The sequence below is a fragment of the Bactrocera latifrons genome, unplaced genomic scaffold (assembly GCF_001853355.1).
Source record: "Bactrocera latifrons isolate USDA-ARS-PBARC rearing strain unplaced genomic scaffold, ASM185335v1 scaffold_7, whole genome shotgun sequence".
NCBI lineage: Eukaryota > Metazoa > Arthropoda > Insecta > Diptera > Tephritidae > Bactrocera > Bactrocera latifrons.
In genome coordinates this window covers 2027859-2043323 of record NW_017537378.1, presented here as the reverse complement: position 1 = coordinate 2043323, position 15465 = coordinate 2027859, and the positions used below count along the sequence as shown (strand labels likewise).

Genomic DNA, 15465 nt, shown 5'->3' with positions numbered 1-15465 from the left:
AATTGGCGCCACGTAGCGAAAAGAAGAAACGACTGGCGCGCTGTTGTTAACTCGGCTATAATCGCGTAAGCGGTGACTACGCCAATCAAGAAGAAGAAGGAAACTTTTAACAAATTTGTATCGCAAGTTGATGAAAAATTATTATATTTGCTTAATTTTGTTGACTATAATAAACAAATCGCGAGAAGTCTCTTTGTTTGTTTTTATTTTTTCATATTTTAAGCGCATCGTGGCGAGACATTTAATTTTAACAATTGTCGTCTTGGAACAAAATAAAAAAAAACGTCTTTAGTTTACATAAGAATACCCACAGAAGTACATAGAAAAATGTTTAAAATATTGTTTCCTTCAAAAATTCTAGACATTTGAACAGAAAAATTTAATTTTTAGCATAAAAAAGTTTTTAATCGTACGAAAATGCTCTACGTACTACTATGCCAAATCCAATTCTTAAGATAATCTCAGAATTTGATCTCGATAGGATAAAAATTGTTAAGTTTTTTTTTGCGTTAAAGTTTTTATCTCGCCAATTGGGATAAAGTAGTTTTGAGAGAAATGCATTTAAAGTTACACATACATATAATAGTAACTTATCCGTAGGTGGGCCTACTATAAACGCCTAAAGCTGTTTGACATTTTTTTTTGAAAATTCCTCGCCAGAAATCAACTCGAAACACATTTTTATGACTATACTATAAAGCATAGTTTAAGTGGAAAAATTTTTTGAAATTTTAAGCTCTGTCAAATGCAAAATATATTTAAAAAAAAATTTGCATAAAAATTAGAATTAATTTGACATATAAAAATTACCTAAAAACGACTAAAATTATGCAGATAAAAAATATGCATGTAAAAACCTCAGAATATGTAGAAAAACATCAGTATGTACAATGTTCTTATTGCCAATTACCAACGAAAATGAAGATAAAATTTTTATGAGCTTTAATAGAATGAAAGAATGTGATGATGAAAATATAGTGTGTGTTCACCCAATTCTTGTATTCATAAAGTGGAAGTTAGACACCGCTAAAACTTCTTTGTAACTAATGTACAATAAAAACGTTAACCGTTAGATGCCGGTAGAAGGGTTAGGGGTGCTGCGCATTTATATATATATGAAGAAGTGGTGTGACGAGAATGCTACTTACCGTTTGTGTGTATGCGATGGCAGCTTGCGGTTATATCAGTCGTTAGCGTGAAATACGGTATCCATAAATCCTCAATGGCGACGTCGCCGAATGTGTCGCGTATGGTTTTATTGAATTCGCGACCAGAGAACATCGATGTAATGGGATAAGTGAGATCGAGCAGTTGCAAGAACCATTTTGTCATTTTCTGTAAGCAACGATTAAAAATACATACATATGTAAAAAGTGTTGAAATTATCATCACAAACACAAACGCACCTTTGACCACTCGCGCGCTTTCTGCGTAACGGTGGTTACGCTGCGATCCGAGCACCAGAGTGCACCCATTAGCGCACCGATGCTGACACCGCCCACCATATCTATCGGTATGCCCGCCTCTTGTATGGCCTTCAGCATGCCAATGTGGGCGGCGCCACGCGCACCGCCACCACCCAACACCAAACCGATGGAGTTGCCCGTTAGCCAACGTGCCAGGCGTGAACAATCCGAATGCATGTTCGGCTCGGACATTAGCACGCGACTATACAGGTCGTTCTACAGTGACGAAAGAGAAAATAACAAAAATTTAACTCGCTTCAAATATAATAACACAAACTTATGCACTTACAATGCGATATTGGCTTTTGCGCGTGAACATGCGCCGTGGACACTGCAGGTGATGATGCTTGGTAACCCATGGACGCACATTTAGCCATTGCAGCGTGTTTTTCGGCTTAGAACTGCTAGACTCGTGATAGAGCAAGACGAGCTCCTTTTGTGTGCGCATCGCCAGACGATCGATTTCGCGCTCGAATTTACCAACCGTAGGTGCGTGATCGCCGAGACCGACAATAAGTACAACATCAGCTTGTCGCATGCAACGCTGCGTCCATGCGCTCAGTGACGAGTCGCATTGATACAGGGTGATTGTGTTGCGATCTTCCTGCTGCGCCAGCCAAGAGGTCATGCGGTATTCGTTACTTGGCTCGAAGATGTGCATGCCGAGTTGCTTACGCACGACTTCGGATGTTAAACGCAGAGTCGGACCTTTAATTGAGACATAGAAATTCAAAAATAGAAAGGTGTGATGATAATTTACAAGATTTCATAACTAACCAATTGCACAGAGTGAATGATAAAGCTCATAGGTGAACGCTGTCAGGGGTACATCGTCGCTTACCGGTACCAACGCGACGGTGGAGTATTTATGTGTGACCGGATTCGCCTCTAAAGGTGCTGCAGTGCTGCCATGACGTGTCTGCATGGTGCCCAAAATACGATGACTTAGCAGACTTATGAGCTTCGTTACGACAATCGGGTAACGCAGTTTGATGGCATTGAAAAGACCTTCAGGTAATTTGGCAAGTTCTGAATCGCGCACAGCCATCACAGTGGTCGTGCGGCAAGTCTCCGTTATCATCTCCACGAGTCCCACAAGATCGCCTTTGCCATACTCGCCGATGATCTCTTTTTTACCGCTTGCTTGCGTTATCACAGAACGCATGCGCCCACTGAGCACAATATAAGTACTGTCGCTGTTCTCCTCCTGTCGGTAGACGGCACGTCCAGACTCGAGGAAAACCCAATCAAGCGCATAATCGCATTGACGCACTAACGGCGAAAGACGACGCACTTCGCAATTGCCGAGATCGAGCACGATGCGGGGACGCTCGCGCATTATGCTACACGAGACAAGAGAAGCAAATTTCAGTTCCGTTAGAATGCATCAATAATTCAGCTTACTTACGCATAAACGCCTGGTCGACGTATAAAGGCGAGCCGAGTTACATGTTTTGCTTTTATGGTGTAAGTGCTTGCCTCGCCTGTGAGCACCGCTAGCCCACCGACAATCTCACCTGGATGCACAGTGTAAATAAAGACATCCGCGCATTCCTTTTGTACGGTGCGTGTGACGTCTACGTTGCTCTGGTACACATTCAAAGCGCCTGTGAGCACAATCCAGATGCAGATGTCCTTCAAGATATAAATTAAAGGTATAAACATATAGGTGAAGAGCATGATAGCTACGGCTTAACTACTTACATCCACATTACCCTCACTGATAAGCGCAACATTTGGCTCCACTTCGCTTAACTCCACGTAAGAATCAATGAAAGCGCGATCTTCTTCTGGCAAGCCAAGTTCGCGCAAGAAACTGTCCAAGGCATAGCCGCGTAGACTGGCCAATTCAGCTGTGGCGGCATTCGCCAGCGCTTCGGCATGTATGAGCGAATAGCGACGCGTCACCAAGTTGCCAATGCTGTTCGCGCGCGAATTGGCTAAAGTATGTTGGCCACCGCCACCACCTCCAGTAGCGCCAGCACCGCTCGCAGAGCCGTTGCCGGCTGGCTGTGAATTTGGTAAGGCTGCCTGTATCCCCATGTGACGCTCGGTGTCGTGCGCCAAGTCCACCAGCATGTCTGGCGGTGGCATGAAATCCGACAGCGAATGCTGTACTGAATCCGGATGTGTGGAGCGCCGATGGAGCGGCGATGTCTTTAAAATAGATGCGCCGGCACTTTTCTTTATACGCATGTGGCTTTGCACTAACTCCGAATTGAGACCAAGATAGGTGCGCAGAGCCGTGAAGAGCACGCGCTGCAAACGCACCATAATCACCTGTATGACACGTATCATGATGTCGGGATTCTCGTTGAACACCTCCTCGAAAGCCTACAAAGTGAAATGCTTTATGTATACACACGAAAGAAATTGGTTCAACGAGTGCACTTACCTGCATTGGCAGACGTATTACGACGGATTTTTCCATCGCCTTGGCGGTGACGGTTTTGTAGAAACTCGGATTGCCGGACAGCACATCAATGAAGCTCAGCAGCGACGTCACCGATTCGCCTTTCTTCACTGTCTTCAGCGACAACGTGCTACCGTCGGCGTTCGAAATGAAAACATGCACTAAACCCGATTGCACAATGAATACGCTGTCATCGGAGTCGGTGATTTTAAAGAGAAAATCGCCCGGCTCCAGCGTCAGCACCTCGGTGTGCTTGCAAAGCTTTAGGAAAATCGGCTTCTCGAAGTGTCCGAATATACGTATACTTTGCAGCATGTAGAGCGCATCGGGCGGCACTCGCTCGCCGCCTTCGGTGGTCTCCTGCAGATATTCAGCCGGCGGCTCTACGGTATTTAATAGCGTTGGTATGTTCTCACGCCGCAGCTGCAGTATGCGTTTGGCGAAGCGCATCACCGCCTTCCGTTTGCGACCCTGTCCGCCGTACACTTGGCCGGAGACGTTTTTCACCTTGCGCAACATGCGTCGGCCGTAGAAAAGCATTTTGTCGCGCTTGCGGAAACGCAAACCCGTCATATCGCCGGCGGCGCCAGTGGAGGAGCCTCGTATTTGTGCTTGCAACATGAGTTGCCGTTCCTTATTGCGCTGCCAACGCTTATAGAATATATACCAGCCGATGACGATTAACGTCAGCAGCGCTATGCAAATGTATATGTAGACCTGGAAGGAGCGTAAAAGATGGAACGGGAGTTATTGAAAGCCACTAAAAGAAGGTTGTCACAGGTCTATAAAAATTAAGTTATAAAAGCATAAAATCAAATAGCTTTATTATATAACGACATCATGTATGGAAATATATTTAGACATAGTTTTTAAAATGATAAAGTATGACGTTGCCACCTGATTTGATTTTTTTTTAAGTTTATTAAAGAACAACTTTAACTGAGTAACAAGATTGAAGCCCACCGTCAACAGCTGATTGAACCTTATAAGTGTGGCCTTAGGTCTGGAAAATCAAGAAGTTCAAATGTCATGCGACAAATCTCAGCAAAGCTAATACGGCTGAGTAGTAAAGCCTTCTCAAACTCTACAAGTCATTTATCAACCACGTCCTGTTATATGGTTGAAGAGGCATGGACGATCGTAACATCTGATAAGTCGGCGTTACGAATTTTCCAGAGAAAGGTTCTGCCGAAGATTTATGGTCCTTCGCACATTGGCAATCACAATCACAATCGGCGAATGAACGATGAGCTGTACAAGGTTTATGACGACACTGACATAGTTCAGCGAATTAAGAGACAGCAGCTAAGCCGGCTAGTTCATCTCGTCCGAATGGATGAAAACACTCTAGCTCTGAGAGTATTCGACGCAGAAGTAGAGGAGGAGGAATGCCGCTACTCTGTTAGAAGACCAAGTGATAAAGGACACTTGGAGTCTCCAATTGGCGCCAAAGAAAAGCGAAAAGGAAAAACTACTGACGCGCTGTTGTAAACTCGGCCGTGTTTGTGGTGTCTACGCCAATAAGGAAGAAGAATAACCGCTGTGCTCACTATTCGTAGAATTGTTGAGCGTATATTTTCTTCACATAATGTTTAAGTGCCAATAAGAATCGCTCGAAGTAATGAAAATATTGCTGCCGTTCCGGCAAGTGTTGTTGAAGACCGCAACTTGTCGATTCCATGACGTTCTCAAGAATTGGGACTATCTGTACACACAACCTGGCGGAATTTGAAAAAAGAATTGGGGTTGCATCCGTATAAAATTGTTCTCACCCAAGAACTCAAGCCATTGCACCATCATAAACGTCGTGAATTTTCTGATTTTGCCTTAAGGGGGTATTCTAGTCTAGAGGCTCGAATTTTGAGCTTTTTTCAACAATTAATAAAAAACAATAAATAAAAGATAATAATAATAAATTTTACTATCCGTTTTTTATCATTTGTTTATTAAACTAAGAAGAGTACACAAAATAAATTCCAAAAAAAAAAAAAAAATTGTCATCGAGTTGAAGAAAAGGGGTGGCAAAAGAAGCCGTGTCCTCATCGCCATGATTTCTACCCTTGTCGTCATCTGAAAAATAAAACAATGACATATTCTTAATAAGAACGAATGTCGCCATGTCATAAAGCAGCAAAACTAAAAAAAGAAATTATTAATTTCAGTTAAAATTTTTTTTTTTATTCAAAAAAAGGTCGATTTTTTCACTAATTTTTCAATTTTGTCGATTTTTTTAAATATTATAAATTTCAAATTTTTATTTTTGGTTGCTTTTAGCGATAGAGATATGTTTAAAGAATATTTGTGCCAAATTTCAAATATATCGACTGACGCATCAAAAAAATGAGTTTTGAGAAAAACGCGTTTAAAGTTTTACGTTCAATTTCGGGCAGCGTAATAGATAGTTCGCTCAACCCGTTAGTTGCCACGTCACTAAAATGGCTATAACTTTGAAAATAATTTGAGTTTTGAAAAATTCTTTTAGGGAGATATTTTTTAATATCAAAACTATCGAATTATAAAAAAATCGATTTTTTCATATTTCTAGACTAGAATACCCCCTTAAAAGAACTTAAGACGATAACGATCTTTTTTTAAGAAAGTCAAGTTCTCCGATGCACAGAAAATCCACATATTATTCATGAGCAACCATTACATTCACCTAAATTGGCAGTTTGGTGTGGTTTTTGGTCTAGTGGAATCGTCGGCCCCTACTTCTTACTGGAAGAAGTTGATTTTGAAAACATCTCATTACAACAAAACGGGGCTACGTCCCGTGCAATAACCGAATTTTTGTGAAAAAAGCTTGGATATTCGATTATTTAAAGAAATTGTGACATTGATTTGCCTCCAAGAAGTTGTGATTTCACACCTTTAGACTGCTTCTTCTGGGGTTGTTTAAAGTATTTGGTATTTAGCAACAAACCAGACTATATTATCTCTTTTTAGATGTCAATATGGAACATGCTACTCATGACATACGACTTCATTTAGCGGAAAAAGTACTAGAAAACTGGATTCATCGACTTCGTTCCTACAAAAGAAATCTACAAAATCTTTTGTGGGAAATCTACAATTTCTTTTGTGGGAACCGTTTAAATGATGCTATATTCAAAACTTAATTGTATCGATTGTACTTTACATCAAGTAAAAAACATTTGAATTTTATAATTAGAGTGTGTTGTTTGAAATTACACTTATTGGAGAACAGGACAGAACAGGCCTATTATTGGAAAACAATGTATACAAGATATACATTTTTAATAGTTCATAAAACATTTAATTACATATGTATATTTTTGTAAAATATTTTTATTTAATTTTAATTTAACCCTATTCCAATCCTGTGAGCCTTATAAAAGCTGAATCGAAGAAGGCTCTGATGGCTATCATGACGGAGGATTTTTCCAAGTGCTATGATGACTGGAAAACTCGTTGGCATAAGTGCATTGCATCGGGAGGGGATTACTTTGAGGGAGATGAAATGGACAAAATTCACCTTTCAATTTGATCACAATAGCACACACCACAACTCCCTAATAGGCTATACGATACAACTGAATATGAAAAAGAAAAAAGTTAGTGTCCGTGATGCGGCATATTCTACATCAGGAACTCAATCCGATTACTAGTTATTCCTACTAAATTTTTTCCTATCCATTTTATCATTTTAATTTCACGGCTCATCCGGGAACAAGCCAATAAAAAACAAACTTGTAGTTCAAAGCAGTCATAAACAAAAACTTCATTAGATATTAGTTTTTAAAGCGCATTTATATTTCAGTTCGTATTCAAATGGCTTCCGTAAGCAGAATTCACACACACACATACATATGTAGATGCACGCATGCTCAATGTCTAAAGTTTACAGAGGAAAGCATATTGCGATATGAATTACATATTTACATGCAAATGATATACACATGTACATGTACATATTTATATGCATATATGCACATGTTTGGGTGTGTAAGTTTTAATGAAATGTATTTATAGTTTTGATTAAAGTACATACGTTCACTCGGTACAACAAACTCCAGTTCATTGACTATTTTTCAACATTTGTGGTTTTAAACACTACTTTCAAAAACAGAGTTTATCTCTGTAAAAACATAAATCTTTAGGAACTCTAAGCACCACTTTTTTTGATCTTTTTGAATTATAACCCAGTCATGGTGCGTGGGGATATACGAGTGTTCAGACACTCTGAGTCTAATACCCATATCCGGCAATTTCTACGTACACCGCCCCTTAAACGCTCTCGAGTCTCCTTGCAAGTGTGGTATTTTCTTGAGCCTTCCACCACATAAAGACTCCATAAAACATAATGGGCTTGACTTTGGTGTCATAGAGCCAGAGGATCACTTTCGGTGAGAGACCCCACCTCTTACCAAAGACTCCTCCACAGCAGCTTGGGCAATCGATGGCTTTTTTGCCCTCGCTTATACAAGATAAGCCCTATATATTTCAATATATCCGCCGATTGCAGGCGGATGTCTTATATTTTCTGGTGAATAAAACATCTCATCGTCCACTTCCGACCGCCCAGTTTGTTAAGACGCTGAGATATTCATGAGTCCACTCGTACACGGTACTTGGGAACTTTCCTTTGACCAAAAGTGCTACTTCGTCTGCAAGGGAATTTAACAATCCGGATTCATAGACGAGGAAAGTGAACTCCACTCTGTGACGTACCTCTACGCACATTTCGTGTCGCGCACCCGAATCCCCATTCCGTTTCCGGCAGGACGTTGTAGAAAGATTGCTCATTATTAAAAAAAGGTCCCAACAGCGAAATTTTTAACCCTCAGGGCTTCCTCAAGCTATGACACACATTTCGGAACAGTACAGCTCACCAGTGACTCTTTATGAGTCCTTTGCGCGTTAGCAACGGCGAGTACCGCAGTCGATAGAACAATGAGCTGTACGAGATATACTGAGGCATTGACATAGTTTAGCGAATTAAGAGATATCGTCTGGGTTGGCTAGGTCACGTCGTCCGAATGGACGAAAAGACTCCAGCTCTGATAGAGGAAGACCTCCATTCCATTGTAAGGAGTAGGTTGATAAGGAGCTGGTAGAGAAGAAAAACTCACCCGACAAACTGAAGAAGACGATTTAAGGAGTTTTTATCCATGTTTGTTAATTTCTTATACTTAGACTTTTAAAATTAACCTCGCACTTTTGGCTTATTGGGTACGAGTTTAGAATATTTACAAAAGTAAACAAGTTTGATCTGAATAAAAAACAGCTTCTCTTATCACAGCAAAAACGAGCTTGATATACTGAACACAATGGCCGCGACAAACTGCAAACGACATCTGTCAAATATTAAAATACACATGTTCTTATGGCCACAGTTATTTTCACAGCTGCACTGTCTGCCGACAGTTATCGCTCTCGCTAACTTCAATTTGCCAACCACAGTATGACGACAGTAGAGTTGAAGGTAGAGAGATGAGGTAGAGTGGCGATGCCACTAATATGTAAAATGTAAAATTATTCACAGCTCTAACAAACTTGAGGTTATTTTGCAAATAAAAGCATAAAATATCCCTATTATAGCTCTATTATATCATTTGTAATAACAATTGATAATTTAAAACAAATAAATTTTTCCTATTTAGTTATTTTGTGCATAAAAAAATTTCACTTTGAACAAAATTTTAAAATTTCATTGAATTGCAAGGTATTAGTATGGCCACAACGAAATTGTGTACATACAAAAATGGACAGCTGTGTTGTTTTGTTCATGTAGTAGGATTCACAACGCCATTTTCAGTTCTCTGTTGTGCTGCTGCAGTTTGTGGCGGTCATTGTGTTCAGCACATGATATGTACATATGTACATGCGTATGTACACATATTCTCATTTTGACCAGCGGTTGTAATTTAATTATGCAAGTAACAGATTTCCGGATTTGAGAAATTAATAATACTGTGTACAACAAAAAAGTATTATAATTCAACATTCTAGGCCTCTCTGTTATGTGTTTAGCAACGCCAAGCAATGCAAATACGTCATATCAGTCAGATATTTTTGTACCGTATGTACTTATGTATGTTTTTACGATGCAAAGTCAATAACAACGCACACGGAGGGCTCGGCAACCGGGCCCCGCAACCAGCCTCCAACCGCTCAGCACGAATAACGACGTTGACGCGAAGAATTCCGTCTTGGCATTGCCATTGAGACGGAGGCGGGTTGTTGACAGAATTTTGTTTTTTTCCCGCTTGAAATAGGGAAAGACGCCTCGGATAGTGGCCGAGCTGCCATTCGATTTCCGTGCGCTGCCGACGGACCGCTGCAGTTGCATTCAACGCAGGTGTGCTCGTGTTTGTGATTTATTTTTGTTTACCTATTTATGTGCGAATGCGTGCATAAGTTGCTCTCACATACATACATACATACATACACTCGATCATAGGTGTTTGTAGGCGAAGTATAATCGCTGTGCGAGTCAATTACGATTTTCATGACATATGAAGTAAACAATATATTTAAATAAGGCATTAGAGAAAAATGCACTTGGCTTGCAATTATTATTATGAACACTTGATATTTGATTTTGTTATTGTTATTGTGTTTTTTGTTTTCTTTTGCTTGTTTTTCTTGTAAGGCAGTGTGCATGCTTGTAATTGAGTGCGCAGAAAATATTGTTTACCTTTTACATAACGCGCAAAACGAAACTATTTTTCAACAACAACACTTCTGGTAAGCAAATACACTTGAGGAGCGAAAACAAGTCCACTTGTAAGCATGTGAATAAACAACGCCAATGCGAAAAATATGTTTAAGTATTTTATAATGCTGAAACGAATCGTGTTAGAAGGAAAAGAAGTTATGTAAATATGAACACCGAGAGACCCCAAAAACTAGTTTAGCAATCATATGTGCAATTTATCGATAAATTGCCATACGCAAATGCATGTTTGTTTTTGGCGTCACTATACTATGAATATTATTTTATGTACATTGAAACTTTTTTTGTTTAATATTTAACGCAAATAACAACAATTGCATGCAAAAAACATGTGAGAATGTTAATATTAGCAGGAAATGTTTCTTAACATTTGCATGCACTTTTTGACTGGATTAATCGCTGCGCACTTCTTATAGCATATCAAGAAAAAACTTTAACCTCGGCTGCATCGAAGCTAATCTTCACAGGCGGACTTTTTATAGCTTAAAAGCGTATAAAAAAAATTTTTTTTTTTTGTTTTTGGTTGGACAGTTTATATGACAGTTATATGTTATAGTGCTCCGATCTGAACAATTTCTTTGGAGTTGGTAGCGTTGCCTTAGACGTTAGTCTATGCCAAATTTTGTGAAGATATCAAACGATTTCGATAAAAGAATAGCTTAAGAGAAAAAAGCATGTGTGCAAAATTTCAGATCGGTATGTCAAAAACTGAAGGACCAGTTTGCGTTTATATAGATAGACAGAGAGAAAGAGACGGATATGGTTAAATTGACTCAGCCTATCAAGCTGGTCACAAAGGTGCATACATGCATATGTTTGTGTAGCATCTCCAACACCTGATTCTCCTTCTGGGTGTAACAAACTTAGTCGCAAACTTACTATAATATATTTGGGTAACTTTTCATTTGATATCAGTTCACAATAAATCAATTGTCAACATACAATTGAGGAAAAAGTAGACACGTGTTTACAAATTTGGTTTACTCTTTCTTTTTTGAGATCTAAGAGGCAATAGCACAAATAAGATTATATTTGAGGGAAAATAATTTGAAGCCAACGACTTAAGCATTGATAAATATCAGTTTGCATACACACCATATTTTTGAAAACAATTAAGGTAAGGTGGATATACCTTTGGAACATCATATAGGACAGAATATCTAGTTAAGAACATAATTTGAAGGATCTCAAAGAATCGTTTTTTATATTTGGGTTTGTCGTTAGATTTTTAATATTTAAATAAATATGACATAAATCGAATTTTAAGAGTTACAACAAAAAAGAAAATTTTAGGGAATTACAAAAAAAAATTCATTTTGTTGTCGAATATTTTTTTTTTTTCGTATTTTGTCAAGAGATGCTGTTGCAGTCGTATATCTCCAGTGCTACTAATAGCATTGTATCATACTACATAGTGTTGGAAATATGAGATTTTAAGCTTCATTTAAAAAAAAAAAATTAATTCGGCGAAGTACAAAAGTTGAAAATGAGATAAATAATGAAAAAATTCGCTATATTTTAATTTTTTATGTAATAAAGGGAAGACTGGTACGCAAGCCACCAATAAAATTTAAAAGTTCGTGTAGTACAACATCGGATCGCTCGCTTCCGTTCTGGGAATTTTGATTTACACTGATGGAATAATGCCTCTAGAGGAAAAATGGCAAAAAGTCGACCAAAAAATTTATTTATTTATTTATTATTATAAACATAAAAAAAATAAGTTGAAGTTTGATTAGAAATACGAAAAGACTAATTCGACTACCCAATATTTGTGTGTCTGTATGTATATGCTTGTAAATTTTTCGAATTTTCGAATTTCTATTAATAAATACAAATAAAATGCATATTTTTGTTCTTATATCTGCCTTTACTACAAGTTCTCATCAAATGAAGGCGTATAAGTGTATATAAGTTTATTAAAGAAAATATAAAATGAAATTTACCAAATTTACCTTTTAACATTTAGCTTTTCGCCAATAGCCATAAATCGTAGAATATTCAAATAATATAACTACTCTGGATATTGGGGTCAATTAAATGATTGGAGGGGTACAACTGTCATATATACATATATGTACATATGTAGATAACTCATTTGTTTAGCTACAAACATATTTACATAAATGTATGTATGTATGTACATATGCATATATGCATTCATTGGCAGAAACTTTTGGTTGTAAAAAATAAAATTCAATTTTATAATTTCACTGTTCCTTTTTGAAATATTTACATGCATACATGCATACATACTCTTTATATTGTAATACATACATACTATACATAGATTTTTTGTGTGCATATGGTTTCAAACTGCTCCAACTCTTATACTCATATCTACTGTGACAGTATTATTTATAAGAATTATGATTGGAATTAGAGTATTAGAAAAAATGGATTAGAAATTTATATATGTACATTACCACAACACACATATATATTTTTATAAATACATTTGCATGTACATGCGCATATGCACATGTGCGAAACAAATCAAAACTTGTAGTTATATATTTTAGAAGTGATAAGAAATCCGGACGACATGTGTGACATGTGAGTGTCGCCAATACGAAACCTTGGTCACATGTGCAATACATACTTCTACATTATTGTTGATTAAAAATGTTACAATGGACACTAATTTAAAGTTTTAGTTTCCCAGTATAGTTATGCAATCTCTCGGTTATCATAAGGTCTAAGTTAATGCGCGAATATAATATGTAAATACGGGAGTGACCGGAAACCGAGCGTTAAACAGGTATTATACTCCTGTTAATAGATAATTCATGAACGCTTAAAATGTTTGCACATGATCATAAGCTCATATTGACTCAAAAACAATTATTCAGCAAATGCATCAGTATAGGAATATGGGAGTGTGAGCAAATATGCATACAATGTAAGCTTCTAATTGGAAAACTGAAACATTTTAAATTTTATGATAACCTATGTATGGCCTCGTCATCGCTAATATGCATAAGTTCATAAATGTTTGTATATATGTACATATGTATGTACACGCATACATATGTGTATGTTTAAAGCAGATAAAGAATACTTGACATGTAAATTGTGTGTAATTCTTGTCAAGAACAGGGCGTTGATTTGAAATTGAATAGTCATTAGTCGAAAAAAAAAAAAAAATTTGCTTAGAATAGGAGTGGAAATGTGCTGTAAAGCCCATATCATATATTATGGAAATAAATTTGATTCCTACTTTGTGGCTATAAAAGAGTGACGAGATAAACCTTGTATTAAAAAAAGTATTTCCACAAAAACAAAAAACAAAATACCCAAATAACAAAAAAAAAAAAAAAACAACAACATATGAGCAAATTGCACTTAATAATTGTTATTTGTCGATTAGACTATTAAAACACAATTCTGAGTAAATCACAATCGTTCAAAGTCCAATAGGACTTTAAATCGCTTTAATCTCAAATCGCACCAGGTGCAGCGGAAATAAATATACATTCACAGAACATTCACGTATGTATGTTTATTGCTATGCTAACGTCAAGACTTTGAATTATGAAGAATAGTTATCAACAGAAAAATTTACTTTTAATTTAAACTTCTTTTAATGTGTTTGACAATAATTTGAGTCGAAATAATTAAAACGAAGTAGTACGAAAAATCGCTAGGTCACACAGTAACACATGTGCCAAAGTTTAAACAAAAACAAACAAAATATATCTAGCGGCTAGCCACAAGAAACAAATAAAAACATTTTTGATAAGCAAACAATAACAACATAGGGCTGTTGATTGTCACCGATAACAGCGGGGTGACACAGCAACGAATGTTTTATAATGAATAACAAAAAACAAAAACAACTAAGACGGAAATAATTCCTCAAAGAGTCGTGAAGAATTTTATTGCCACAAAATGTGTGTTTTGATTTGTCACTCACCGTAATTTTGATTTCCATTTTCAGTACCTTGTACCATGATTCGGAAAACATTACTCCGCAGTCATCGTACGATGATCTGATTAAGTTAACTAAATCCATTGCATTGATTTTTGAAAAAAAAAAAATTCAATTTTTAAACCACAAGTACATTTATATAAGCGCAAACATTTATAAATAAAAGTAAACTTATGAATTGCAAAATCACTTTTGGAAAAACGCCAAACTAAATAATTATGATGGGCGTAGGCACGGAATTGAATATATTCATCTTCATCATCCACTCAGGGAAGTTAGACACAATGGTATATTTCCAACTGGGAGCACAGAATATCACAAGCACAAATTTTTAATTATGACGTTGTTCCTAATCAAAATGCTGATGCATGTATGTATGTTTCACTTAGTTTTAAATCGCAAATCCTTAACTACAACTTATGCACAAGTTTTCTACACAACTGTTGTGGTATTGATCAATGCACGCTTTTTTTATTTATTAAACACTTATATATCATTAATTTCTGATTGCATTATCGCTTTTTCTCATTTTTCACATCACATCCTTGCTAGCTGCTAGCGTTCGCCCAGGCAATCGTCTTTGGTAGCCGAGCGTATAAGAAATCGCCCATAGGTGAATATTGCGCTTAATTTGATTTATTCCAATCACTCATCACAAAACAATTTATCTGATTTGCATATGGTAACAAATGATATTTACATGCGTTATACACAAACACTATAAATTTATCACTATTAGTGGCACTAACTGAGGAGTTTTTTTCGTTCACACTGCGCTACGACTCTCTAACGTGGTTTAACGATTTGTGCACCTTTTTCGACTTTTAAGAATAAAATGAATTTCTATAATTTGTTCTTTTTCAACCCTTCAGATTTTGCTCTGACAGCTGTGCACCGCCGACAGCTGTTTCCGCGAGCGTTACCACTTGTTTGACGTACATATGTTTTGAGAGAT

General features: G+C 37.3%; 1 protein-coding gene across 3 annotated transcripts in view; it reads right to left on the bottom strand.

The window, feature by feature from the left end:
* LOC108975879 (neuropathy target esterase sws) overlaps window positions 1-15373 on the bottom strand; it is a 27128-nt gene extending 11755 nt beyond the window's left edge. For 2 of the 3 annotated variants that reach the window (XM_018944680.1, XM_018944681.1), the window contains exons 1-8: window positions 14496-15373; window positions 3862-4596; window positions 3171-3800; window positions 2875-3101; window positions 2244-2809; window positions 1756-2174; window positions 1407-1682; window positions 1149-1335 (exon numbers count right to left, since the gene is read on the bottom strand). In XM_018944680.1, coding sequence (XP_018800225.1) covers window positions 1149-1335; window positions 1407-1682; window positions 1756-2174; window positions 2244-2809; window positions 2875-3101; window positions 3171-3800; window positions 3862-4596; window positions 14496-14594 — 3139 coding nt within the window. In that variant the 5' untranslated portion in view covers window positions 14595-15373. The remainder of the gene's footprint in view (window positions 1-1148; window positions 1336-1406; window positions 1683-1755; window positions 2175-2243; window positions 2810-2874; window positions 3102-3170; window positions 3801-3861; window positions 4597-14495) is intronic. The other variant, XM_018944679.1, reaches the window with a different exon arrangement.
* Between the last annotated feature and the right edge of the window lie 92 nt (window positions 15374-15465).